Genomic DNA, 27,556 nt, shown 5'->3' on the forward strand with positions numbered 1-27,556 from the left:
GCTCGATGGACGAAAAATTAATGTGTAAATTTGGCCGTGAAGGCTTTGAAATAAAAAAATATATTGCAATTAACTCTCACAGTAAGGCCCATTAGCTCAGTTGGTTAGAGCGTCGGGCCAAATTTACACATTAATTTTTCGTCCATCGAGCAAAACTTAATCATTCGAGTTGTTAATCGTTTTCATGTGGATTTCATCATACACTTGACATATTCTGAGGAAAAACTGCAAAAAAAAAAAAAAGCCTCAGGGGAAGTGTTTTCATAAACCGGAGTTCTGTTTCCGGCGTTTCCGGGCGAACCGGTAAACTACAACGCCAATTCGGGAACCCTCGAGAGGGTCGTCGGAGTGTATAACGTCGACATCGAAGAGCTTCCGAGCTTTCTTGAAGAAGACGGACTCCTTCTTCCATCTCCTGAGGTGAGCCATCACCAACATTCTCTTTTCGCTTCCCAGCAGCAACAAACGCAGCGTTTCGAGCAGAGGATCGTAAAGATGGTCGTGGTATACAACGTCCGACGCAAGGATTAGGTCAAATCTCCGGCCAATTAGCTCCACGTCACCGGCCTCCCCCCACCGCAGCGGCGCCACATGGACCCACCTCTCGATGACGTGGGGGAGATCCGTCATCGTGACATCAGCAGAAAGCGTGGCGGCCGCCGCGATTCCGACGATTCCGGTGCCAGATCCGAGCTCGAGGATGTTCAACGTGGAAGATTCTGCACCGTTGGAGGACAACGCCTTGAGCGTTTCGGTGAGAGGGCTTTGGCTAGGGTCACGGCGGTGGTTATCGAGCAGCGTGACGAGCGTGGTTGCCGCCGGCCATAGCTGGAAGGAGAGGCCCTGCGACGGGAGCTGGCGAATCACGACCGTTGACTCGATCGAGCGGATGTAGTGCTGCTGGTGCAGCTGATGCTCCGGTGCTCCGTCGCGCACGGGGGAAGAACTCCCGCCATTGACTCCGTTCTCTTCTAGTAAGAGCATCTTGGTCGGATCTAAGTCGTCTTCCCCATCGTCGTCTCGCTGAGAAACAGTAAGCATTGTTTCGACCGATCCTTCCTTTCCGGCTTTCGCTGGCTTTTAACTTTCCCCTTTCGCCCTCATGATTGTAAGAATGGATTGATCGGACTCGTCATCTATTTGTTTGATCATCACAGAGAAACCCTTTCACCATTTTTTTTAGAGCTCAAAGCTTGAGAAAAAAACACGTATCAACAAAAAAAGAAAAGAAAGGAAACGCAACTCAAAACACGTTGGAAATCCATCCCTTCCAGAGAATTCGACTGAAAAAAAACAAACCGGAGTGAGGAAGAGACCAGAGTTCACTTCCCCAAAAAAACGTAGCTAGAAGAAATACATCGTACCGCAAAGAGAATTACCATCGCCTGAGGCCCCCGATTAGGGTTTTACTTAGAGCTGCGAAACCAGTTGAGGGCGGCCATTTTTATAGAAGATCGGAACTAGGGCTAGGGTTTTAGGCGGCGTCAATTTGATTTAAATTTGGGCCGGAGAGTCTGTAGGCTTATCTTAAGCGGGCCCAAATTATCTTATTAGATTATCTTGGGGCGGAGTCTGTTGGCTTATGTTTTTAATCTAAAAAAAATTAATTACATATTCACCACTAAAATTTCTGACATTTTAACCCGTCAAGGTTTCCATATTTGGTTCGAAATTTTAATGGTTATATTCGAGAACGGTTTATTAAGTTCGGTTTCGGTTTTATTAAACAAATATATTTTTTAAGAAATTTTTTATTTTTCGAAAATTTTATAAAGTTTGGTTCGATAATGAAAAATTTGATCGTCCGAAATTTTTAAATAATATGTTCGGTAAAAAAATATTGAAATTTTTTATTCTACGGTTTGATTTTGAAGAATCCAACGGGAAACACCCACCACCACTAATTTTGACGGATAAAGTGGGGCTAAAAAGAATGCAAAAAATACCAAAATAAAATGTTTGACACGTGATCAATACTGTATCTAAAGAGTTGTCGGCTCGGGACAACGTCTAATCTAATCTAATGTATGCTTTGGGCCTTTTTTTATTACAAATATGCAATGGAACTTGGGCTCAACAAATATTTTTTTAATGTTTAATATTCATAAACAAAATTCATTGATCCCGACTGTGTTGGTAATCGCGATTCGAGAATAGCATTCTCCTTAGAACATAAGCTTGTGCAACGCAATAAAAGCACCAGAAGAAGTACATGAAATCCACGTCATCATATTTTATTAATTAAACATGTACAAGATCATCGGAATAGATAATCAATTATTGCAGCCAGCCGCCACTCCTTTATTCATTATGCCAATACTATATGTGGAAAGTGGGAACTATATACGCGAATGGTTTCGAGTGAGGGATCAGTTAGTCAGGTAGAGAGGTTTGAAGTGCTTGAGGGACCAGGGTTCACCCCCGAGCGGTACAAAAACGAATGCCTCGTAGTTGTTGGTGGAGGAGGCGGCGGGTTCTTTGGCAGCCAAGGTGAGCCTGTAGTTCATGCCTGCTACCACCTGTCTCTCACCTTTAATCACTCTCTCGAACTTGAGACCGGACTTGCTCGTACGGTTGTGCTCATCCACCGCAAACTTTGCCACAGCCACCACGTACGGGTCGTTCACGTCTTTGATCGGGTGGAACCCTCCCAATTTATTGTCGCTGACAGCACCCTCGGCCGCGGCGGTGTAGGATGTCGGCTCGAAGCCGAACTTCTCCGAGTGGCCGTTCGCAGTTCCAGTAGTAGTAATGCCCTTAACCTCCATGCACGTCTCGTCGAACGTCAGCCTCTTCGGCACTCCCTCCGCATTCGCTCCCTACAAAAAGCGCATTTCTATCTCAGATCAAATGCATGCGGCGTTAGAACATGCAAGTACGTATATGACACGTGAAAGTGAAGAATTATAACTGCTCCAGAGAATCTGTCAGCTTTACTTGTGATATTATGACCAAAGGGCTTCAAATATATATATGTATAACGAGATGTCGTACCGAGACGACGAGAGCAGAGGTGGCGAGAGCGAAGCCGGCGATCTTGGCGGCGTCAGAGCATTTTCTGGCGAAGTCACTGAGATCAGAGTGGAGAGAGCAGGTGAGACGGGCAGAGGAAGATCCAAGGCCGAAGGCCTTGGCGACAGAAGGTGACGACCGTAGACGAACGCAGCGGGAAGGAGCGGCGGAGAGGAAAGCTGCAGTAGCTTGGAGAGAAGCTGCCATGGCGATAACTCCTTCTGTTCGTGTTGACAGAAGTCGGGGACAGACAAGAGTATAAAAAGGAGGAGGGAGATGAGGTGTGCTCTTCTTTTATTGGTCTACTTCGGAGGATCCTGACTTCTGGTTGGCTTGTGGGGATACCCTATGCCTCGTCCTAGGTTTAACACGTGACGATATTTCTAAGCCCAAATATCGACACCGTCTCGATCAGGGATGATTACGTGGAAACAGAGCAGCCCGGTAATCTCATCACGTGTTAAACACGGTAAACCTTGGCCGAGAGATATAAGGTATCTATCAAAATCTCCACACCAGAAGACGTTACTCTGTTTACTTCCTGAGTTTCAGAGCCTCTGATTCATCAAGCTGGTTACGGTTTAATATAAGCGAGCCGGTTCTTCCTGGTTTTACTGATTTCATTTTCTCCTCTTGGTTTACTAAGTTGTCATCAGGGCTTTAGATTGCGAGTCATTGGACACAAGTGTCAGCTTTGGTTGTTTCCTGCTTTAAAGCCAATTTATGGACATACTTGCACTCTTCAGTTTCAGTTTCAGTTTCCTTCTTGAATCCGCCGAGAAGAATCTTTTAGCCCATACATATATTTGATGAAGCATCTTCACAAAGATTGAACCACTGAACAAGATTGAACCAATCGTTTTCATGTGGATTTCATCATACACTTGACATATTCTGAGGAAAAACTGCAAAAAAAAAAAAGCCTCAGGGGAAGTGTTTTCATAAACCGGAGTTCTGTTTCCGGCGTTTCCGGGCGAACCGGTAAACTACAACGCCAATTCGGGAACCCTCGAGAGGGTCGTCGGAGTGTATAACGTCGACATCGAAGAGCTTCCGAGCTTTCTTGAAGAAGACGGACTCCTTCTTCCATCTCCTGAGGTGAGCCATCACCAACATTCTCTTTTCGCTTCCCAGCAGCAACAAACGCAGCGTTTCGAGCAGAGGATCGTAAAGATGGTCGTGGTATACAACGTCCGACGCAAGGATTAGGTCAAATCTCCGGCCAATTAGCTCCACGTCACCGGCCTCCCCCCACCGCAGCGGCGCCACATGGACACGCCCTCCGAATCTAGCCACCATGTCGGAGTTAGCGTCGGCATTGAACGAGAGATTCTCGATGACGTGGGGGAGATCCGTCATCGTGACATCAGCAGAAAGCGTGGCGGCCGCCGCGATTCCGACGATTCCGGTGCCAGATCCGAGCTCGAGGATGTTCAACGTGGAAGATTCTGCGCCGTTGGAGGACAACGCCTTGAGCGTTTCGGTGAGAGGGCTTTGGCTAGGGTCACGGCGGGGGTTATCGAGCAGCGTGACGAGCGTGGTTGCCGCCGGCCATAGCTGGAAGGAGAGGCCCTGCGACGGGAGCTGGCGAATCACGACCGTTGACTCGATCGAGCGGATGTAGTGCTGCTGGTGCAGCTGATGCTCCGGTGCTCCGTCGCGCACGGGGGAAGAACTCCCGCCATTGACTCCGTTCTCTTCTAGTAAGAGCATCTTGGTCGGATCTAAGTCGTCTTCCCCATCGTCGTCTCGCTGAGAAACAGTAAGCATTGTTTCGACCGATCCTTCCTTTCCGGCTTTCGCTGGCTTTTAACTTTCCCCTTTCGCTGGTTTAGGGCATCCAATTGGGTAACACGTGGCATCTTATTATTGGTTTGATAATTTCTTAAGGGATGCCGTTGAGCTTCTGAATAGTTCAGAGGTTCTCAAAGGGGAGTATCTGAACCACCCAGAGGGTTACAACTCGTAAATGTGGGCAAAGAAATACAACGGTCGATATAACATTCCGCAAGAGTGGCATTACTGTTGGGCCACTATTTTCTTCAAGTCTTGAAGAACGACATGTGCAGCGTTTCTCCCAGGCGCCCCCATAACACCACCCCCGGGATGAGCCCCACTTCCACACAAGTACAACCCCTTTAAAGGAGTCTCGTAATTTGACCTGTTTCCACATTTTGTAATTTATTGGCAAAGTTCGATCAGGATTTAAATGGTATATAATGTTATTCATAGTGATCTGAATATAGAAGCATAGCATCACACCATCCTTTCACCGGTCGCATTAGGAAGAGGCTGTCCAATCCCATGGCACCGTGAAAGATGTTTCCTCCTGCGTGATTTCAATTGTAAACTTGTCATTTCTACATCTCCTACCATTCTTCTTCATCAGGACCAAAATCTGAATTGGAATTTTGGCCTTTGGATTTGGGCATGGTTAAGATATATTTCCACGGTGATTATTTTTTACCTGTCAAACCAATTTCCCTTTCGAGGTCCGGAGGAGTCAGCATGTCGTAGCCGATGATGGATGTGCTAAATCCGGGTGCATACTCATCGATCAGTTTGAAACACCTTTGAGCAAATGCTTCCTATTCAGACATTAAACACCCAACCCCTAAAGAGTTAGCAGACGTCGGACTGGATTGACTGGCATGGAGTACGGTAGAAATGATGGAGAGGATCAAGAATCACATTGCAGAAGAGAACTCACTCTATACGTAGGATCTTCCCAGCTGCCATCTGATGGCTTGTAGGGAGTGTACTGGATGAACAAGTTAATGACATGCTTTCCTACACAGAGAAGTGGAACGTAGTTGAGGCTTAGTTACTTGGTGACTTGATTTCACTAATGCTGATGAGATTAGAGATGTAACATAGATAAACCGAGATTATTTTTCATGCTTTCACCCAGAATTGTGTTTTCAAAATCAAACCTTATCACTCCCTCAAGAGTTAGCAGACGTCGGACAGGATTGACCGAGTTTTGGAGACCTATGTTCTTCTAAAGAACTGAGCCTACCGGTAATTTGCTTTTCACTTCCATGAAAATGAAATAAACCTTGAAAGAGAAGATACTCTTTGATTCTCTCCCAATTAGGTCGTGTGATGATAATCTACTTCATCCAGTGAAAACTTGTACTAGTATCAAAATAATAGAGGCTAACCATCGGCTCAATATTGCATACCTGGGGGAGAAATGGTCGTGTCCAGCGCAGATGGAATTGTCATTTCGATCACTGGCCTTCTGGATGGCATGCCGTTTTCAGCATCTTGACATGCTGAGTGAATTTCTTCCATACTGAGAACCGAAGTTATAAGAGAGCAGCATTCAATTAATATTTTCTTGAAAAATGAAGGTTTAGGAAAAAAACATACCTCTCTGCCCCGATGTGTATAGTGCCAAAATGCTCTGGACCTGGTCCTGAGTGATCTGTATTGCAGCACCGAAACAGCGGAATTTTATCAACTGCCAAGTTTATTTTGGTCGTTGCCTGTCCAATAAAAGAAACAATTGATATTAAAATGCTTTTAGCTAGATACAGTAAGAAAAATCTATATGATTTCTCTTAAATATTTCTCATTGCTTGGGCGAATGAAAAGGTAAAACACACAAAGTGCTTACTGAGCTGTAATCTGAATGCTTAATAGCCCGGACAAAGTCATTCGGGAGAGCATTGTTAGGAACCAGCTCCTGTTACACAAAAATAGAGAAAGAAAAGTAAGCAGAAAATTGCTCTAAAAACAAATCAACAAAGAATTAGACACATAAAGATTTTACTTTTGAAGAATACATTGGGGCTCAAAGCCTTATACCATGAAAGTTCTATAAGGAGTAGCATTGGACAAGACAACTGATGCATCCACCCGTGTACCATCAGCAAGCAAAACCTGATTTTTGTCAACCATGCCCATATTGTCCAATGAGTTTTGATTCAGGTTCTCACTTCATAGAGAAATATTTAGAAGAAAACCCACCCCTTTCACATTGCCAGAATCTTCTATCAGAACTTCAGAAACCTGGCAGACACATAGGTATGTACTTAGTGGTTACACTTTCCGAGTACGAAAGGGGAAGAAACTAGAGTCCCAAACTCAGTTCTATGTGATGTAGGTACAAAATTGGTCAAGTAGAATGATCTGAAAGAAAGATACCGATGCATTTGTAAATATTTCAGCCCCAGCTTCCCTAGCGGCATTGCCTATAGCCATGGACACTGAACCCATCCCGCCCTCAACATAGCTGCAAAAATAATCCACATAAAGCACTCAGGATAGCCAAGCTTTACATTTGAAGTTCACCATATACCTATCGACACAGAAATGACAATGTCGTCAATGTAATCTTCATTTGAACATCTAATCTCATTAAGCATATGCTCTAACCAATAACCTAGAGAATGATACACACACAGTAATAGGATTGCCAACCAATTTGTACATTCACATTTGTCAGTTCAACATCCCAGATACATACGACCAGATTCCTCGATCTCCATCCGTTTCTCCCATCACATGATGCAGTAGGACATATCCACTTCCAGGAGTATGAACGCTGGCCTGAAAGTTAAAGATGGGTAATACATAACTGTGTTACATATGCAGTGTAGTCTCAAACGAACCATGAACATATAGGTCTATTACCGTAGATCCAATCACAGCATCAGTTGCGAGAGTTGCCTTGAGCACATCTGACTGCAAGCATAGAGACCAAGGACAACAAAATAAAAGCATGTACAACGAATTTCCAGCTATTTGTTCATGTACTAACAACAATATAATTAAAACAGAAAAATCAACCAATAGGAATCAAAGATCAGGAAACGACCTCAAACCAGTTGTTCAAAACCTTGGAAGCTGGGGACAGCAAAAGATCCATGAAGTCCCTTCACATATAAAAGTTAAATTGCATTATAGCAAATCCATATAACTGATTATAGGCGTATATAATTGGACTCTATGCTCAATCAAGTGAGCAAAATAGCAAAATTTTATGCTCCATTCCTGACCCAACTCAGTTTCAATAACAGAAAATTTCAGATTATTGTTAAAAATAAGAGATCATACACCATATCTTTCTGCCCCAAAGATGCTGCTTGCCGAAGACAACGAGCCCAGAAAGCTGATTTGTACATTTTGTTGCTTAACCTATCATTTAGCGATGTGTCACCATGCAAAGATTCTGGAGGAGGTACATCCAAGAGAGGATCCATGAATCTGCATAATCTCTCCAGCTGCTTCTCATATCTGCAAATCACAACAAAATCAAACAAAATGCCAAGTAAATGGAACCACAATATAGATGCATTTTTCGAACAGAAACAGAAGCAACATAGATGTCCAAGTAGATTGTATTACAAAACTAGAACAATTTGAACTTTCACCTCGGATAAGCATCAGCATCAAGTCTCGAGAACTTTGAAATCTCAGAGTGATTAAGCTCTTGATCAGGCCCCAGAAGAAGGTAACGTCCATCCAAACAAGGCGTAAACGACGAAGGATTTCTCTTCAACAGCTTCAGTCCATGCTTGCCTAACTCTAACTCTCTTTCAAATCCCAAATCCAAATGTCCGATAAATCCTTCTTGGGAGAGGAACAAATCAAAATCGATCAAAACAAACAGAGAAAGCGTAAGTTCAGACCTGATGACGGAGGGGCGGAGAAGACTCTGGAGATAGCTGCAGCGAGAAAACCTGAAGCCAGGAACGAGCTCCTCCGTCACCGCCGCTCCGCCGATGACGTGTCGGCGCTCGATAACGGCGACGGAGAGACCTCCGCGTGCCAGGTAAGCCGCGGCGGTCAAGCCGTTGTGGCCTCCGCCAATCACCACCGCGTCCCATTTCTTCTTCGTCAAAGTACCAAACACGTCGCTGCTTCCGCTACTCGTACTGAACCTCCGACGCCACATTGTCCTGTCGTACTCACACTCTCGCGCTGACGTTTCACCCGAGTGTCGGAGCTCTCGCACTTGGCACTTACCATAAATTTTCTGTAAAATTAGCTTTTAACCCCATATTTTGTGGAATTTACTACAAACCCCTTTAGCATGTGGTTACGTGTCGTTTCGTTATTGGGTGGTATAACCGTAGGAAGATTTGAAGGCTCGCGTCCGCTTACAGTGAATTTCTTCCTTCTTTCGCTAACTGGTCTGAGAGCACAACACCACGATGGCGACAAAGGCGATTCAACGCGGCTTTAAGGTTTGATTGTCTGTTCTTCGTATAGTTTCTTTGATTTGCTGAGAAATTTTCCTTGGAAATGCTCTTGAGATGCGAATATTTTGTACCTGAAGGTGATTTTGGGCTCTCAGTCCATGGCGAGAAAGCGAATTCTGGCTGAAATGGGATATGATTTCAGTATCATGGTATCAATTTGGTTCCTTGTGCTAGGTTTTGATTGCTTTGATTATGTTGGTCTGTGAAGGATTTCTACTGATAATGAACCTTTGTGTTGGGTTTTATGGCTGAAGACGGCAGACATTGATGAAAAAAGTATTAGGAGGGAGAAGCCAGAAGATTTAGTCATGGCTCTTGCAGAGGCTAAGGTGATGAGTTGCTTCTGTTAAAATTGGATTTGTATGCTTTTGTGTTCTCCAGCCTTTAATATGTTCTACTGTGTAATGGGTATTTTTTTTTAATCACAAATGAATGTCCTTGCTAGGCAGATGCAATTACAAAAAGATTTGGGGACATAAGCAAGTTCTTGCAGGATACTCAGCCAACGCTGTTGATCACAGCAGACACAGTAAGCTTAAGGCATCGACTCTACGAGTTTTATGTTACGAATGCATTTCCTGACAAGCGGATTCTGTATGTGATTTGTCTCTTGATTCCAATCCAAGGTGGTTGTCTACAAAGGAGTCATCAGAGAAAAACCATCCAGTAAGGAAGAAGCTCGTGAATTTATTAAAGGTCGGTCATTGCCACTTTCGCAACCCTGTCTCTTATAGTCAGTGTCGTTTTAGCTGTTGATAATCACAGTCTTTGAAATGTCCAGGCTATTCCGGGTCACATGGATCTGTTGTGGGATCTGTACTCGTAACCAACTTGAAAACCGGAGTAAGAAAAGGCGGATAGGACATAGCAGAGGTATTATTGTCTCTTATGTTCTCTCAAAAAAATTACCTTTGATCCTAAAATAACAGCTTTTAGAGATTCTGAAAGTGAGGAACCAGTTGTCTCATTGTCTCTCAAATCTGTTCTTGTTCTTCCTATGGTAGCGATAAGAATCTTGTTTCCCTCGACTTTCTGCTGCATTGTTGTGCAGGTCTATTTCCATGAGATACCGGATAAAGTCATCGATGACCTGGTTAAACACTCTACACTGACCCAACAGTGATTCTTCTTGATATAATTGTCTTGAATATGTTTGTTTAACATCTGTCTGTATTCATCTTTGTTCCAAGATTGAGGAGGGCATAACACTCAACGTAGCCGGAGGTTTAATGCTTGAGCATCCCCTCACTTTGCCATTTGTGGAGACCGTGGTTAGTGCCTCTCTGCTCGAGAAAACCCGAGTTTTTCATTTGTTTAACACATCTACCAGATTGCACAGCTCAGTCCATCAAAATCAAACTGCACCTTTGTGAAAATGTATCGAGGAAAGTCTAACTGAGGATTCATGGGTATGGGGATGCTTGTATAGGTGGGGGCGGCTGATACAGTGATGGGACTTCCTAAAACACTCACGGAAGAATTCATCAAGGACGTGCTTTAGTAAAGAAGCCCCCTTTTTCTCATGCTCACCCTTCAAATGTCACACTTTCTAAGATAAGATTCAAATTTAGGTAATTTGTGTTTGTTCCCCCATCATCGGACGACTATAAGTGATTGGTCCATATGAATCAGTTTGTTAGTGTCAATTGTACAATTCAAATGAATGGATAGATTCATTTACTGATCATCCCATGCAGACAAATTATGGCTTTTTTTTTTATACATTGGGGAACCCCCGTGACTACCTACCCTTATAAACGGAGTTGAACTGGCCATCACCCGCGCCTAACAGTCCCCATGGACCTCAGTCTGCCGGACCTGGCCACCAGGCGCGTCTAACGTTCGGGCCGTAGTTGGGTTTAGGCGCATGCGGGTCAAACCCCAAACCCATGCGCACGAGCCTGTAACACACGCGTCGGAGGTAAATCAGTCATGACTATTCTACCTAGAAGCAAACTACTGGGCCCGAGGCCCGAGGTTGAGAGTGTAGATGGGGGGTGAGACAAATGCTAAGCGGGACATCGGAACTACTTGCTGTTTAGGTGAAATAGAAACGGCAAGATGTTGATGTTTGTAAACATAAAGTGGCGAAGCAGCAGATGGAAATGGACGTGGGGGGTGGTCGCTAGTGCTACTAGGTAGAGAGAGAGAGGAAGTGGATGGAGAGAGGGTCAAAGCAGAATTCGATGGGGCTGGCTGACAAAATTCCGGTGGTGGTCGAAATGCGAAAACGTGGACCAGCAGCAGATGCAGGATCCATCATTCGCAACGTGCCCTTAATCATTCCACCTCTGAAAATCTCTTTCCCCCGATGTGTATAGTGCCAAAATGCTCTGGACCTGGTCCTGAGTGATCTGTATTGCAGCACCGAAACAGCGGAATTTTATCAACTGCCAAGTTTATTTTGGTCGTTGCCTGTCCAATAAAAGAAACAATTGATATTAAAATGCTTTTAGCTAGATACAGTAAGAAAAATCTATATGATTTCTCTTAAATATTTCTCATTGCTTGGGCGAATGAAAAGGTAAAACACACAAAGTGCTTACTGAGCTGTAATCTGAATGCTTAATAGCCCGGACAAAGTCATTCGGGAGAGCATTGTTAGGAACCAGCTCCTGTTACACAAAAATAGAGAAAGAAAAGTAAGCAGAAAATTGCTCTAAAAACAAATCAACAAAGAATTAGACACATAAAGATTTTACTTTTGAAGAATACATTGGGGCTCAAAGCCTTATACCATGAAAGTTCTATAAGGAGTAGCATTGGACAAGACAACTGATGCATCCACCCGTGTACCATCAGCAAGCAAAACCTGATTTTTGTCAACCATGCCCATATTGTCCAATGAGTTTTGATTCAGGTTCTCACTTCATAGAGAAATATTTAGAAGAAAACCCACCCCTTTCACATTGCCAGAATCTTCTATCAGAACTTCAGAAACCTGGCAGACACATAGGTATGTACTTAGTGGTTACACTTTCCGAGTACGAAAGGGGAAGAAACTAGAGTCCCAAACTCTGTTCTATGTGATGTAGGTACAAAATTGGTCAAGTAGAATGATCGGCGACGCTCTAACCAACTGAGCTAATGGGCCTTACTGTGAGAGTTAATTGCAATATATTTTTTTATTTCAAAGCCTTCACGGCCAAATTTACACATTAATTTTTCGTCCATCGAGCAAAACTTAATCATTCGAGTTGTTAATCGTCTTTCTTAGTCATTCCGATTACAAGGGCCTAAAAACGTGGTCAAAGTTGCAGCAATGAAACTCGTAAAATAAGGATTGTGAAGAAACAAAAAGGCATTCAGAATGAGTAGGAGGTTATTTGATTCCTCAAGGTGAATCAGATGACAATAAACATATCCTCACCATGCCCTTTACTTTTCCTTCTCACAAAACTTCATGCATACTAAAATAAAAGTTATGATTTTTAAGAAAAGACAACAGTGATAGGTTCCCCTCAGACAAATGCCTCGATTCGTCCTCATGATTGTTAGAATGGATTGATCGGACTCGTCATCTATTTGTTTGATCATCACAGAGAAACCCTTTCACCATTTTTTTTAGAGCTCAAAGCTTTGAGAAAAAACACGTATCAACAAAAAAAGAAAAGAAAGGAAACGCAACTCAAAACACGTTGGAAATCCATCCCTTCCAGAGAATTCGACTGAAAAAAAACAAACCGGAGTGAGGAAGAGACCAGAGTTCACTTCCCCAAAAAAACGTAGCTAGAAGAAATACATCGTACCGCAAAGAGAATTACCATCGCCTGAGGCCCCCGATTAGGGTTTTACTTAGAGCTGCGAAACCAGATGAGGGCGGCCATTTTTATAGAAGATCGGAACTAGGGCTAGGGTTTTAGGCGGCGTCAATTTGATTTAAATTTGGGCCGAATAGTCTGTAGGCTTATCTTAAGCGGGCCCAAATTATCTTATTAGATTATCTTGGGGCGGAGTCTGTTGGCTTATGTTTTTAATCTAAAAAAAATTAATTACATATTCACCACTAAAATTTCTGACATTTTAACCCGTCAAGGTTTCCATATTTGGTTCGAAATTTTAATGGTTATATTCGAGAACGGTTTATTAAGTTCGGTTTCGGTTTTATTAAACAAATATATTTTTTAAGAAATTTTTTATTTTTCGAAAATTTTATAAAGTTTGGAATTTTTAATAAATAATATGTTCGGTAAAAAATATTGAAATTTTTTATTCTACGGTTTGATTTTGAAGAATCCAACGGGAAACACCCACCACCACTAATTTTGACGGATAAAGTGGGGCTAAAAAGAATGCAAAAAATACCAAAATAAAATGTTTGACACGTGATCAATACTGTATCTAAAGAGTTGTCGGCTCGGGACAACGTCTAATCTAATCTAATGTATGCTTTGGGCCTTTTTTTATTACAAATATGCAATGGAACTTGGGCTCAACAAATATTTTTTTAATGTTTAATATTCATAAACAAAATTCATTGATCCCGACTGTGTTGGTAATCGCGATTCGAGAATAGTAATAGCATATATGATGAATCTAATGAAAAGGAAACTATTGTAACATATATTAAGTTTCCTTTTCTCATAGATACTAGGTCACGATATGAAACTTGTATAAATACACATGTTAATGTCTGAATAAAGGAGCGAATTTTCTTCCATCGTCACTGAAATCTCCAACGTGACATGGTAATCAGAGCCTGAAATCATATACACCGATCTAATTTTTTCCTTTTTCCTCGAATGTCTACTGGCATTGACTCGAATCCGACACCGACCCAGCACACCAATACATCTGAACCTTCGAACCCGACAATGAACGCCACTACTGGCCACATCGAACCTGTCCTACCTGTTCGGCGCACGATCAGCCCATATGACCTTACTCCGAGCGACAATCCGGGGCTGATCCTTTCCCAGCCGCTACTTCGAGGGGACAACTATGACGAATGGGCCGTCAACATCCGCCAAGCTTTGAAATCTCGCAAGAAGTTTGGTTTTGTGGATGGCTCGATATCGAAACCTGATGCAACTTCGACAGATTTTGAGGATTGGGACACAAACAATGCTCTCATCGTTTCGTGGCTCAAGAATACTCTTGAATCTCATCTTCGATCCGATGTGGTTCACCGAGAGTATGCGACCGACTTGTGGGACTACTTGAGACGTCGTTTCGGGAAGACTAATGCTCCTCGTCTTCTCCGTATTCGGAGTGAACTTGCAAACTGTCGCCAACTTGGCATGACGGTTGAAGCGTATTTCGGCAAACTCACTAAACTCTGGGATGATCTTGCGAACTTCCGGACATTGAAAACTTGCAAATGTGGACGTTGCTCATGTGACATTGCGGCACTCCTTGAAAAAGAAAGGAATGAGGATCGGCTTTACGAGTTTCTTCTCGGCTTAGATGACTCTCGATACGGGGTCGTCCGCTCGAATCTCTTGTCCCGACAACCGCTTCCAAGCATTGAAGAAGCTTACAATGCTGTAACTCAAGACGAGGAATCAAAGCTGATTACTCAATCCCACATCGACAAACCTGAAGCTGTCGCATTCTCGGTCAAAACTGGACCTCGCCAACGTCCACAAACCGCTGAAAGCGACAAGTCGATTCTCTGCACGAACTATCATCGCACAGGCCATCTCGCAGATGTGTGTTTTCAGCTCGTGGGTTATCCCGAATGGTGGGGAGATCGACCACGCAACCGCACGGGAACAACGCGGGGCAGAGGCAGATCGCAACCTGGAACAAATCACGGTGATCGAGCAGTGGGTCAGATTGCCAGAGCCAATGCTGCTTTCATTGCTCCGTCTGCACAAGTCTCTCCGACAACATCTTCCTCTGCTGATAAGCAAAGTCCTCGCGGAATCACCGACGACCAGTGGAAGACACTGATCAATCTTCTAACTACGAACCACGTTGGAGCTTCGGAGTCTCTTTCGGGTATGACTTCTTGTACCTCCTGGATTATTGATACAGGTTGCTCTCATCACATGACAAGAGATTTATCATCTTTGCTTGATGTTACTGCTGTCTCGCCATTTTCTGTGATATTACCGGATGCTCGGCAGGTTGTGTCTGAACAATCCGGGTCTGTCTATCTTGGTACTCGACTTCGGTTATCCAATGTCTTGTTTGTCCCCGGCCTACAATGCAATTTGATCTCCGTTTCCCAGTTTTTGGATGACTGTGACTACATTGTCACCTTTGCTCGTGATTTGTGTGTGCTTCAGGACCGCACTACCAAGACTCTGATTGGAGTGGGTGAACGAAAAGAGGGATTGTACTATTTCCGTAGGGCGGCAAGAGTTGCAGCAGCACGGGTGGTAGATAGACAATCTCCCGATTTATGGCATCAACGTTTGGGTCATCCATCATCTACAGTTCTTTCCAAGCTTTCTGTTTTGGGTTTTTCGAACAATGTTTGTTCTGAGACTAAGCATTGCGATGTATGTTTGCGAGCCAAACAAACCCGAGATTCTTTTCCGTTGAGTACTAATAATAGCTCAGAGATTTTTCAGTTGATTCATTGTGATATATGGGGACCGTATCGCACTCCGTCGTTCTCGGGTGCCACGTACTTTCTGACTGTGGTTGATGATTATTCTAGAGCCGTTTGGATATATCTCTTGCGAGGCAAAAACGAAGCCTCGGTTAAGCTTCAACATTTTGTGAACATGGTTGAACGACAATTTAGTACTCTTGTCAAGATTATACGGTCAGACAATGGATCTGAGTTCATCGGTATGAGGGAATATTTTTCCGATCATGGAATCGTACACGAAACATCTTGTGTCGGCACACCTCAACAAAATGGCCGCGTCGAACGAAAGCACCGACATATTTTGAATGTGGCTCGTTCCTTATTATTTCAAGCCCAACTTCCGATTGAATTTTGGGGCGAAAGCATACTAACGGCGGGATATCTCATTAACCGTACCCCGTCGGGGCTTCTTGACGGCAAAACTCCATACGAGATGATTCATGGACAGCCCCCGAGATATGATCACCTTCGTGTTTTTGGTAGTCTTTGTTATGTCCACAACCAAAATCGCGGAGGAGACAAGTTTGCTGCACGAAGCTCTCGATGTTTATTCATCGGATATCCCGCAGGGCAAAAAGGATGGAGAGTGTATAACCTTGAGACGAAACGTATTTTTGTCTCGCGTGATGTGGTGTTCTGCGAAACAAAATTCCCATATCAGGATTCTGTTTTGAAGCCTTGCTCGACATCTCCGTTGTCCATATCCGGATCTTTTCCAGTTGATAACGATGAAATTGTGCCTCTTCTCCGTGTTGCCCCTGCTTCTTCGTCATCTCCATCTGGCTTGTTACCTTCATCACCTGATTCTGCTTCTTCTGATAATTCAGACTCCTCGAGTGCTCCTGTTGATGCTGCCTCAGTTTCAACCAACCCTGAGATTATTGACTCAGTCAATTTGGACATGGATTCTACGAATGATACTGTTGATTTGTCCTTGATTGCATCGCATCATCAGTCGGGTGAGAATGAGCTCGGTCGAGGACATAGGCAACGGTTTCACAATGTGCGATTAAGGGATTTCGTAACCAATGCCATCCGAATATCACCTCTTCAGGTCTCGTCGTCTTCTGCTCAGCTGCCATCCTCCTCGAATCCTCTGTATCCTATCGACAGTGTTCTGTCTTACTCAGCTGTAACACCGACACACAAAGCTTTCCTTGTGGCTGTTGAGAATAATCACGACCCGAAGACATACAAGGCGGCTGTACATGATGAGCGTTGGAGAGAGGCAATGCGGGCCGAAATTGCGGCACTTGAAACAAATCAGACTTGGACGCTTGAAACACTACCCGCACACAAGAAAGCAATCGGTTGTAAGTGGATCTTTCGAACAAAGTACAGAGCTGATGGCACGGTTGAAAGACACAAGGCCCGTCTCGTTATCCTCGGCAATCACCAGACCGAGGGCATTGATTACGACGAGACATTTGCTCCCGTAGCCAAGATGGTGACTGTTCGGACCTACCTTGCCGTGGCGGCTGCTCGAAACTGGGACGTTCACCAAATGGACGTCCATAACGCCTTCCTTCATGGTGATCTTCATGATGAAGTCTATATGAAACTTCCCCCGGGTTTCACTCCTTCTCGGCCGAATCAAGTTTGTCGTCTACGGAAATCTTTGTACGGGTTACGCCAAGCTCCGCGGTGTTGGTTCGCTAAGCTCACATACGCACTTCGTCGATATGGTTTTGAGCAAACCCAGTCTGATCATTCTTTGTTCGTCTTTCACAAGGATCAAACTCACTTACACGTTTTAGTGTACGTTGATGATCTTCTAATTGCTGGAAGCTCAACGTCGGCTATGCATCGCTTTAAGGAATACCTCAGCTCTTGCTTTCACATGAAAGACCTCGGTACGTTAAAATACTTTCTCGGTATTGAAGTAGCTCGAAGTTCCGCAGGTTTCTCTCTGTCTCAACGTAAATACGTGTTGGACATTCTTGATGAAACTGGTCTTATGGGTGCGAAACCGGTCTCCATTCCGCTGGATCAGAATCATCGCCTCTCCGTTTCGACAAGTGATTTGCTGCCGGATCCAGAACCATACCGACGACTGGTTGGGCGCTTACTCTATCTACTCGCCACTCGCCCCGACATCACGTATGCCGTACACACATTGTCTCAGTTTATGCAACAACCACAACAAGATCATTGGGATGCGGCTTTACGGGTGGTCCGATACCTCAAACAAAGTCCGGGACAAGGGATACTACTACGATCTGATTCGAATCTTCGTTTGTATGGTTGGTGCGATTCGGATTGGGCGGGTTGCCAAAAGACACGAAAATCCCTTTCAGGATGGATTATTCAGCTAGGAAAATCACCGATATCATAGAAATCCAAGCGGCAGCCAACGGTATCTCTCTCCTCCGCCGAGGCAGAGTATCGAGCGATGGCGGTCACGACATGTGAACTACTTTGGCTAAGAGGTCTCTTGCTTTCGCTTGGTGTTGTTCACTCCGACCCTATGGTTCTTCACTGTGATAGCCAAGCGGCCATCCACATATCGGCAAATGACTCCTTCCACGATCGCACGAAACACATTGAAGTTGCTTGCCATTTCCTTCGTCAACATGTTACATCCAACGCCATAATTACTCGCCATGTATCCACGACTCAACAACTCGCGGATATTTTCACCAAGGCTCTTGGACGCAAGGAATTTGATTCGTTTTTATCCAAGTTGGGCATCCATGATCTATATGCTCCAACTTGAGGGGGGGTAATAGCATATATGATGAATCTAATGAAAAGGAAACTATTGTAACATATATTAAGTTTCCTTTTCCCATAGATACTAGGTCACGATATGAAACTTGTATAAATACACATGTTAATGTCTGAATAAAGGAGCGAATTTTCTTCCATCGTCACTGAAATCTCCAACGTGACAAATAGCATTCTCCTTAGAACATAAGCTTGTGCAACGCAATAAAAGTACACATCAACAGAAGAAGTACATGAAATCCACGTCATCATATTTTATTAATTAAACATGTACAAGATCATCGGAATAGATAATCAATTATTGCAGCCAGCCGCCACTCCTTTATTCATTATGCCAATACTATATGTGGAAAGTGGGAACTATATACGCGAATGGTTTCGAGTGAGGGATCAGTTAGTCAGGTAGAGAGGTTTGAAGTGCTTGAGGGACCAGGGTTCACCCCCGAGCGGTACAAAAACGAATGCCTCGTAGTTGTTGGTGGAGGAGGCGGCGGGGTCTTTGGCAGCCAAGACGAGCCTGTAGTTCATGCCTGCTACCACCTGTCTCTCACCGCTAATCACTCTCTCGAACTTGAGACGGGACTTGCTCGTACGGTCGTGCTCATCCACCGCAAACCTTGCTATATCCACCACGTGCTTCTCGGTTACGTCTTCGATCGGGTGGAACCCTCCAAATAAATTTGTCGCTGACAACACCCTCGGCCATTGTCGGCTCGAAGCCGAACTTCTCCGAGTGGCCGTTCGCAGTTCCAGTAGTAGTAATGCCCTTAACCTCCATGCACGTCTCGTCGAACGTCAGCCTCTTCGGCACTCCCTCCGCATTCGCTCCCTACAAAAAGCGCATTTCTATCTCAGATCAAATGCATGCGGCGTTAGAACATGCAAGTACGTATATGACACGTGAAAGTGAAGAATTATAACTGCTCCAGAGAATCTGTCAGCTTTACTTGTGATATTATGACCAAAGGGCTTCAAATATATATATGTATAACGAGATGCCGTACCGAGACGACGAGAGCAGAGGTGGCGAGAGCGAAGCCGGCGATCTTGGCGGCGTCAGAGCATTTTCTGGCGAAGTCACTGAGATCAGAGTGGAGAGAGCAGGTGAGACGGGCAGAGGAAGATCCAAGGCCGAAGGCCTTGGCGACAGAAGGTGACGACCGTAGACGAACGCAGCGGGAAGGAGCGGCGGAGAGGAAAGCTGCAGTAGCTTGGAGAGAAGCTGCCATGGCGATAACTCCTTCTGTTCGTGTTGACAGAAGTCGGGGACAGACAAGAGTATAAAAAGGAGGAGGGAGATGAGGTGTGCTCTTCTTTTATTGGTCTGCTTCGGAGGATCCTGACTTCTGGTTGGCTTGTGGGGATACCCTATGCCTCGTCCCAGGTTTAACACGTGACGATATTTCTAAGCCCAAATATCGACACCGTCTCGATCAGGGATGATTACGTGGAAACAGAGCAGCCCGGTAATCTCATCACGTGTTAAACACGGTAAACCTTGGCCGAGAGATATAAGGTATCTATCAAAATCTCCACACCAGAAGACGTTACTCTGTTTACTTCCTGAGTTTCAGAGCCTCTGATTCATCAAGCTGGTTACGGTTTAATATAAGCGAGCCGGTTCTTCCTGGTTTTACTGATTTCATTTTCTCCTCTTGGTTTACTAAGTTGTCATCAGGGCTTTAGATTGCGAGTCATTGGACACAAGTGTCAGCTTTGGTTGTTTCCTGCTTTAAAGCCAATTTATGGACATACTTGCACTCTTCAGTTTCAGTTTCAGTTTCCTTCTTGAATCCGCCGAGAAGAATCTTTTAGCCCATACATATATTTGATGAAGCATCTTCACAAAGATTGAACCACTGAACAAGATTGAACCAATCGTTTTCATGTGGATTTCATCATACACTTGACATATTCTGAGGAAAAACTGCAAAAAAAAAAAAACTCAGGGGAAGTGTTTTCCTAAACCGGAGTTCTGTTTCCGGCGTTTCCGGGCGAACCGGTAAACTACAACGCCAATTCGGGAACCCTCGAGAGGGTCGTCGGAGTGTATAACGTCGACATCGAAGAGCTTCCGAGCTTTCTTGAAGAAGACGGACTCCTTCTTCCATCTCCTGAGGTGAGCCATCACCAACATTCTCTTTTCGCTTCCCAGCAGCAACAAACGCAGCGTTTCGAGCAGAGGATCGTAAAGATGGTCGTGGTATACAACGTCCGACGCAAGGATTAGGTCAAATCTCCGGCCAATTAGCTCCACGTCACCGGCCTCCCCCCACCGCAGCGGCGCCACATGGACACGCCCTCCGAATCTAGCCACCATGTCGGAGTTAGCGTCGGCATTGAACGAGAGATTCTCGATGACGTGGGGGAGATCCGTCACCGTGACATCAGCAGAAAGCGTGGCGGCCGCCGCGATTCCGACGATTCCGGTGCCAGATCCGAGCTCGAGGATGTTCAACGTGGAAGATTCTGCGCCGTTGGAGGACAACGCCTTGAGCGTTTCGGTGAGAGGGCTTTGGCTAGGGTCACGGCGGGGGTTATCGAGCAGCGTGACGAGCGTGGTTGCCGCCGGCCATAGCTGGAAGGAGAGGCCCTGCGACGGGAGCTGGCGAATCACGACCGTTGACTCGATCGAGCGGATGTAGTGCTGCTGGTGCAGCTGATGCTCCGGTGCTCCGTCGCGCACGGGGGAAGAACTCCCGCCATTGACTCCGTTCTCTTCTAGTAAGAGCATCTTGGTCGGATCTAAGTCGTCTTCCCCATCGTCGTCTCGCTGAGAAACAGTAAGCATTGTTTCGACCGATCCTTCCTTTCCGGCTTTCGCTGGCTTTTAACTTTCCCCTTTCGCTGGTTTAGGGCATCCAATTGGGTAACACGTGGCATCTTATTATTGGTTTGATAATTTCTTAAGGGATGCCGTTGAGCTTCTGAATAGTTCAGAGGTTCTCAAAGGGGAGTATCTGAACCACCCAGAGGGTTACAACTCGTAAATGTGGGCAAAGAAATACAACGGTCGATATAACATTACGCAAGAGAGGCATTACTGTTGGGGGATTATTTTCTTCAAGTCTTGAAGAACGACATGTGCAGCGTTTCTCCCAGGCGCCCCCATAACACCACCCCCGGGATGAGCCCCACTTCCACACAAGTACAACCCCTTTAGAGGGGTCTCGTAATTTGACCTGTTTCCACATTTGTAATTTATTGGCAAAATTCAATCAGGATCTAAATGGTATATAATGTTATTCATAGTGATCTGAATAGAGAGAAGCATCACACCATCCTTTCACCGGTCGCATTAGGAAGAGGCTGTCCAATCCCATGGCACCGTGAAAGATGTTTCCTCCTGCGTGCTTTCAATACATCTCCTACCATTCTTCTTCATCAGGACCAAAATCTGAACTGGAATTTTGGCCTTTGGATTTGGGCATGGTTAAGATATATTTCCAAGGTTATTATTTTTTACCTGTCAAACCAATTTCCCTTTCGAGGTCCGGAGGAGTCAGCATGTCGTAGCCGATGATGGATGTGCTAAATCCGGGTGCATACTCATCGATCAGTTTGAAACACCTTTGAGCAAATGCTTCCTATTCAGACATTAAACACCCAACCCCTAAAGAGTTAGCAGACGTCGGACTGGATTGACTGGCATGGAGTACGGTAGAAATGATGGAGAGGATCAAGAATCACATTGCAGAAGAGAACTCACTCTATACGTAGGATCTTCCCAGCTGCCATCTGATGGCTTGTAGGGAGTGTACTGGATGAACAAGTTAATGACATGCTTTCCTACACAGAGAAGTGGAACGTAGTTGAGGCTTAGTTACTTGGTGACTTGATTTCACTAATGCTGATGAGATTAGAGATGTAACATCGATAAACCGAGATTATTTTTCATGCTTTCACCCAGAATTGTGTTTTCAAAATCAAACCTTATCACTCCCTAAAGAGTTAGCAGACGTCGGACTGGATTGACCGAGTTTTGGAGACCTATGTTCTTCTAAAGAACTGAGCCTACCGGAAATTTGCTTTTCACTTCCATGAAAATGAAATAAAACTTGAAAGAGAAGATACTCTTTGATTCTCTCCCAATTAGGTCGTGTGATGATAATCTACTTCATCCAGTGAAAACTTGTACTAGTATCAAAATAATAGAGGCTAACCATCGGCTCAATATTGCATACCTGGGGGAGAAATGGTCGTGTCCAGCGCAGATGGAATTGTCATTTCGATCACTGGCCTTCTGGATGGCATGCCGTTTTCAGCATCTTGACATGCTGAGTGAATTTCTTCCATACTGAGAACCGAAGTTATAAGAGAGCAGCATTCAATTAATATTTTCTTGAAAAATGAAGGTTTAGGAAAAAAAACATACCTCTCTGCCCCGATGTGTATAGTGCCAAAATGCTCTGGACCTGGTCCTGAGTGATCTGTATTGCAGCACCGAAACAGCGGAATTTTATCAACTGCCAAGTTTATTTTGGTCGTTGCCTGTCCAATAAAAGAAACAATTGATATTAAAATGCTTTTAGCTAGATACAGTAAGAAAAATCTATATGATTTCTCTTAAATATTTCTCATTGCTTGGGCGAATGAAAAGGTAAAACACACAAAGTGCTTACTGAGCTGTAATCTGAATGCTTAATAGCCCGGACAAAGTCATTCGGGAGAGCATTGTTAGGAACCAGCTCCTGTTACACAAAAATAGAGAAAGAAAAGTAAGCAGAAAATTGCTCTAAAAACAAATCAACAAAGAATTAGACACATAAAGATTTTACTTTTGAAGAATACATTGGGGCTCAAAGCCTTATACCATGAAAGTTCTATAAGGAGTAGCATTGGACAAGACAACTGATGCATCCACCCGTGTACCATCAGCAAGCAAAACCTGATTTTTGTCAACCATGCCCATATTGTCCAATGAGTTTTGATTCAGGTTCTCACTCCATAGAGAAATATTTAGAAGAAAACCCACCCCTTTCACATTGCCAGAATCTTCTATCAGAACTTTAGAAACCTGGCAGACACATAGGTATGTACTTAGTGGTTACACTTTTCGAGTACGAAAGGGGAAGAAACTAGAGTCCCAAACTCTGTTCTATGTGATGTAGGTACAAAATTGGTCAAGTAGAATGATCGGAAAGAAAGATACCGATGCATTTGTAAAAATTTCAGCCCCAGCTTCCCTAGCGGCATTGCCTATAGCCATGGACACTGAACCCATCCCGCCCTCCACATAGCTGCAAAAATAATCCACATAAAGCACTCAGGATAGCCAAGCTTTACATTTGAAGTTCACCATATACCTATCGACACAGAAATGGCAATGTCGTCAATGTAATCTTCATTTGAACATCTAATCTCATTAAGCATATGCTCTAACCAATAACCTAGAGAATGATACACACACAGTAATAGGATTGCCAACCAATTTGTACATTCACATTTGTCAGTTCAACATCCCAGATACATACGACCAGATTCCTCGATCTCCATCCGTTTCTCCCATCACATGATGCAGTAGGACATATCCACTTCCAGGAGTATGAACGCTGGCCTGAAAGTTAAAGATGGGTAATACATAACTGTGTTACATATGCAGTGTAGTCTCAAACGAACCATGAACATATAGGTCTATTACCGTAGATCCAATCACAGCATCAGTTGCGAGAGTTGCCTTGAGCACATCTGACTGCAAGCATAGAGACCAAGGACAACAAAATAAAAGCATGTACAACGAATTTCCAGCTATTTGTTCATGTACTAACAACAATATAATTAAAACAGAAAAATCAACCAATAGGAATCAAAGATCAGGAAACGACCTCAAACCAGTTGTTCAAAACCTTGGAAGCTGGGGACAGCAAAAGATCCATGAAGTCCCTTCACATATAAAAGTTAAATTGCATTATAGCAAATCCATATAACTGATTATAGGCGTATATAATTGGACTCTATGCTCAATCAAGTGATCAAAGTAGCAAAATTTTATGCTCCATTCCTGACCCAACTCAGTTTCAATAACAGAAAATTTCAGATTATTGTTAAAAATAAGAGATCATACACCATATCTTTCTGCCCCAAAGATGCTGCTTGCCGCAGGCAACGAGCCCAGAAAGCTGATTTGTACATTTTGTTGCTTAACCTATCATTCAGCGATGAGTCACCATGCAAAGATTCTGGAGGAGGCACATCCAAGAGAGGATCCATGAATCTGCAGAATCTCTCCAGCTGCTTCTCATATCTGCAAATCACAACAAAATCAAACAAAATGCCAAGTAAATGGAACCACAATATAGATGCATTTTTCGAACAGAAACAGAAGCAACATAGATGTCCAAGTAGATTGTATTACAAAACTAGAACAATTTGAACTTTCACCTCGGATAAGCATCAGCATCAAGTCTCGAGAACTTTGAAATCTCAGAGTGATTAAGCTCTTGATCAGGCCCCAGAAGAAGGTAACGTCCATCCAAACAAGGCGTAAACGACGAAGGATTTCTCAGCTTCAGTCCATGTTTGCCTAACTCTAACTCTCTTTCAAATCCCAAATCCAGATGTCCGATAAATCCTTCTTGGGAGAGGAACAAATCAAAATCGATCAAAACAAACAGAGAAAGCGTAAGTTCAAACCTGATGACGGATGGGCGGAGAAGACTCTGGAGATAGCTGCAGCGAGAAAACCTGAAGCCAGGAACGAGCTCCTCCGTCACCGCCGCTCCGCCGATGACGTGTCGGCGCTCGAGAACGGCGACGGAGAAACCGCCGCGAGCCAGGTAAGCCGCGGCGGTCAAGCCGTTGTGGCCTCCGCCAATCACCACCGCGTCCCATTTCTTCTTCGTCAAAGTACCAAACACGTCGCTGCTTCCGATACTCGTACTGAACCTCCGGCGCCACATTGTCCTGTCGTACTCACACTCTCGCGCTGACGTTTCACCCGAGTGTCGGAGCTCTCGCACTTGGCACTTACCATAAATTTTCTGTAAAATTCACTTTTAACCCTATATTTTGTGGAATTTACTACAAGCCCCTTTAGCATGTGGTTACGTGTCGTTTCGTTATTGGGTGGTATAACCGTAGGAAGATTTGAAGGCTCACGTCCGCTTACAGTGAATTTCTTCCTTCTTTCGCTCACTGGTCGGAGAGCACAACACCAAGATGGCGACAAAGGCGATTCAACGCGGCTTTAAGGTTTGATTGTCTGTTCTTCGTATAGTTTCTTTGATTTGCTGAGAAATTTTCCTTGGAAATGCTCTTGAGATGCGAATATTTTGTACCTGAAGGTGATTTTGGGCTCTCAGTCCATGGCGAGAAAGCGAATTCTGGCTGAAATGGGATATGATTTCAGTATCATGGTATCAATTTGGTTCCTTGTGCTAGGGTTTGATTGCTTTGATTATGTTGGTCTGTGAAGGATTTCTACTAATAATGAACATTTGTGTTGGGTTTTATGGCTGAAGACGGCAGACATTGATGAAAAAAGTATTAGGAAGGAGAAGCCAGAAGATTTAGTCATGGCTCTTGCAGAGGCTAAGGTAACGGGTTGCTTCTGTTAAAATTGGATTTCTATGCTTTTGTGTTGTCCAGCCTTCAATAAGTTCTACTGTGTAATGGGTATTTTTTTTGAATCACAAATGAATGTCTTTGCTAGGCAGATGCAATTACAAAAAGATTTGGGGACATAAGCAAGTTCTTGCAGGATACTCAGCCAACGCTGTTGATCACAGCAGACACAGTAAGCTTAAGGCATCGACTCTACGAGTTTTATGTTACGAATGCATTTCCTGACAAGCGGATTCTGTATGTGATTTGTCTCTTGATTCCAATCCAAGGTGGTTGTCTACAAAGGAGTCATCAGAGAAAAACCATCCAGTAAGGAAGAAGCTCGTGAATTTATTAAAGGTCGGTCATTGCCACTTTCGCAACCCTGTCTCTTATAGTCAGTGCCGTTTTAGCTGTTGATAATCACAGTCTTTGAAATGTCCAGGCTATTCTGGGTCACATGGATCTGTTGTGGGATCTGTACTCGTAACCAACTTGAAAACCGGAGTAAGAAAAGGCGGATGGGACAAAGCAGAGGTATTATTGTCTCTTATGTTCTCTCAAAAAAATTACCTTTGATCCTAAAATAACAGCTTTTAGAGATTCTGAAAGTGAGGAACCAGTTGTCTCATTGTCTCTCAAATCTGTTCTTGTTCTTCCTATGGTAGCGATAAGAATCTTGTTTCCCTCGACTTTCTGCTGCATTGTTGTGCAGGTCTATTTCCATGAGATACCGGATAAAGTCATCGATGACCTGGTTAAACACTCTACACTGACCCAACAGTGATTCTTCTTGATATAATTGTCTTGAATATGTTTGTTTAACATCTGTCTGTATTCATCTTTGTTCCAAGATTGAGGAGGGCATAACACTCAACGTAGCCGGAGGTTTAATGCTTGAGCATCCCCTCACTTTGCCATTTGTGGAGACCGTGGTTAGTGCCTCTCTGCTCGAGAAAACCCGAGTTTTTCATTTGTTTAACACATCTACCAGATTGCACAGCTCAGTCCATCAAAATCAAACTGCAGCTTTGTGAAAATGTATCGAGGAAAGTCTAACTGAGGATTCATGGGTATGGGGATGCTTGTATAGGTGGGGGCGGCTGATACAGTGATGGGACTTCCTAAAACACTCACGGAAGAATTCATCAAGGACGTGCTTTAGTAAAGAAGCCCCCTTTTTCTCATGCTCACCCTTCAAATGTCACACTTTCTAAGATAAGATTCAAATTTAGGTAATTTGTGTTTGTTCCCCCATCATCGGACGACTATAAGTGATTGGTCCATATGAATCAGTTTGTTAGTGTCAATTGTACAATTCAAATGAATGGATAGATTCATTTACTGATCATCCCATGCAGACAAATTATGGCTTTGCATATGTAGTATTTCGTCCATGACTATTCTACCTAGAAGCAAACTACTGGGCCCGAGGCCCGAGGTTGAGAGTGTAGATGGGGGGTGAGACAGATGCTAAGCGGGGCATCGGAACTACTTGCTGTTAAGATGAAATAGAAAC

At 44.0% G+C, this 27,556-nt stretch overlaps 9 protein-coding genes across 14 annotated transcripts; 2 read left to right on the forward strand and 7 right to left on the reverse strand.

The window, feature by feature from the left end:
* Positions 1-219: 219 nt before the first annotated feature.
* LOC104821296 (protein N-lysine methyltransferase METTL21A-like) lies at positions 220-21,383 on the reverse strand. 5 transcript variants are annotated; one of them, XM_010552116.2, is made up of 2 exons: positions 21,305-21,383; positions 220-1,059 (listed from the first exon to the last, which is right to left on the reverse strand). In XM_010552116.2, exon 2 carries the CDS (start codon positions 1,039-1,041, stop codon positions 262-264), a length of 780 nt encoding a protein of 259 aa, XP_010550418.1. In that variant the 5' UTR covers positions 1,042-1,059; positions 21,305-21,383; the 3' UTR covers positions 220-261. The 5 variants fall into 5 exon arrangements, with proteins under 5 accessions (XP_010550418.1, XP_010550417.1, XP_010550416.1 ...); XM_010552115.2 differs by lacking the exon at positions 21,305-21,383 and adding an exon at positions 1,380-1,441 and having other exon boundaries at positions 220-1,136; XM_010552114.2 differs by lacking the exon at positions 21,305-21,383 and adding an exon at positions 1,365-1,433 and having other exon boundaries at positions 220-1,136.
* LOC104821295 (oxygen-evolving enhancer protein 1-2, chloroplastic-like) lies at positions 2,210-3,716 on the reverse strand. The gene is made up of 2 exons (XM_010552109.2): positions 2,995-3,716; positions 2,210-2,819 (listed from the first exon to the last, which is right to left on the reverse strand). Exons 1-2 carry the CDS (start codon positions 3,217-3,219, stop codon positions 2,370-2,372), a joined length of 675 nt encoding a protein of 224 aa, XP_010550411.2. The 5' UTR covers positions 3,220-3,716; the 3' UTR covers positions 2,210-2,369.
* LOC109115976 (protein-lysine methyltransferase METTL21D-like) lies at positions 3,823-4,799 on the reverse strand. The gene has a single exon (XM_019203417.1). The coding sequence runs from the start codon at positions 4,780-4,782 to the stop codon at positions 3,952-3,954; it is 831 nt and encodes a 276-aa protein (XP_019058962.1). The 5' UTR covers positions 4,783-4,799; the 3' UTR covers positions 3,823-3,951.
* On the reverse strand, positions 4,876-27,511 carry LOC104821294 (pyridine nucleotide-disulfide oxidoreductase domain-containing protein 2-like). 2 transcript variants are annotated; one of them, XM_010552108.2, is made up of 17 exons: positions 27,447-27,511; positions 8,652-11,169; positions 8,394-8,555; positions 8,077-8,256; positions 7,838-7,895; positions 7,654-7,704; positions 7,487-7,569; positions 7,165-7,252; positions 6,988-7,029; positions 6,826-6,900; positions 6,635-6,703; positions 6,388-6,503; positions 6,198-6,310; positions 5,723-5,802; positions 5,480-5,600; positions 5,275-5,341; positions 4,876-5,173 (listed from the first exon to the last, which is right to left on the reverse strand). In XM_010552108.2, the coding sequence occupies exons 2-17, from the start codon at positions 8,915-8,917 to the stop codon at positions 5,032-5,034; spliced, it is 1,713 nt and encodes a 570-aa protein (XP_010550410.1). In that variant the 5' UTR covers positions 8,918-11,169; positions 27,447-27,511; the 3' UTR covers positions 4,876-5,031. The 2 variants fall into 2 exon arrangements, with proteins under 2 accessions (XP_010550410.1, XP_019058961.1); XM_019203416.1 differs by lacking the exon at positions 27,447-27,511 and having other exon boundaries at positions 8,652-11,529.
* On the forward strand, positions 9,177-10,725 carry LOC104821558 (maf-like protein DDB_G0281937). The gene is made up of 9 exons (XM_010552478.1): positions 9,177-9,209; positions 9,302-9,373; positions 9,479-9,553; positions 9,670-9,753; positions 9,851-9,920; positions 10,006-10,067; positions 10,276-10,317; positions 10,415-10,495; positions 10,654-10,725. Exons 1-9 carry the CDS (start codon positions 9,177-9,179, stop codon positions 10,723-10,725), a joined length of 591 nt encoding a protein of 196 aa, XP_010550780.1.
* Positions 18,886-19,840, reverse strand: LOC104821559 (oxygen-evolving enhancer protein 1-2, chloroplastic-like). The gene is made up of 3 exons (XM_010552479.2): positions 19,500-19,840; positions 19,192-19,324; positions 18,886-19,115 (listed from the first exon to the last, which is right to left on the reverse strand). The coding sequence occupies exons 1-3, from the start codon at positions 19,722-19,724 to the stop codon at positions 18,886-18,888; spliced, it is 588 nt and encodes a 195-aa protein (XP_010550781.1). The 5' UTR covers positions 19,725-19,840.
* Positions 20,319-21,303, reverse strand: LOC104821292 (protein-lysine methyltransferase METTL21D). Its single transcript, XM_010552106.2, has one exon. The coding sequence runs from the start codon at positions 21,284-21,286 to the stop codon at positions 20,441-20,443; it is 846 nt and encodes a 281-aa protein (XP_010550408.1). The 5' UTR covers positions 21,287-21,303; the 3' UTR covers positions 20,319-20,440.
* LOC104821560 (pyridine nucleotide-disulfide oxidoreductase domain-containing protein 2-like) lies at positions 21,361-25,409 on the reverse strand. The gene is made up of 16 exons (XM_010552481.2): positions 25,129-25,409; positions 24,877-25,032; positions 24,560-24,739; positions 24,321-24,378; positions 24,137-24,187; positions 23,970-24,052; positions 23,648-23,735; positions 23,471-23,512; positions 23,309-23,383; positions 23,118-23,186; positions 22,871-22,986; positions 22,680-22,792; positions 22,205-22,284; positions 21,962-22,082; positions 21,775-21,841; positions 21,361-21,677 (listed from the first exon to the last, which is right to left on the reverse strand). The coding sequence occupies exons 1-16, from the start codon at positions 25,392-25,394 to the stop codon at positions 21,536-21,538; spliced, it is 1,707 nt and encodes a 568-aa protein (XP_010550783.1). The 5' UTR covers positions 25,395-25,409; the 3' UTR covers positions 21,361-21,535.
* Positions 25,533-26,471, forward strand: LOC104821561. The gene is made up of 4 exons (XM_019203413.1): positions 25,533-25,665; positions 25,756-25,850; positions 25,956-26,030; positions 26,147-26,471. Exons 1-4 carry the CDS (start codon positions 25,533-25,535, stop codon positions 26,369-26,371), a joined length of 528 nt encoding a protein of 175 aa, XP_019058958.1. The 3' UTR covers positions 26,372-26,471.
* Positions 27,512-27,556: the final 45 nt, after the last annotated feature.

This window comes from Tarenaya hassleriana, unplaced genomic scaffold (genome assembly GCF_000463585.1).
Source record: "Tarenaya hassleriana unplaced genomic scaffold, ASM46358v1 Cleome33, whole genome shotgun sequence".
NCBI lineage: Eukaryota > Viridiplantae > Streptophyta > Magnoliopsida > Brassicales > Cleomaceae > Tarenaya > Tarenaya hassleriana.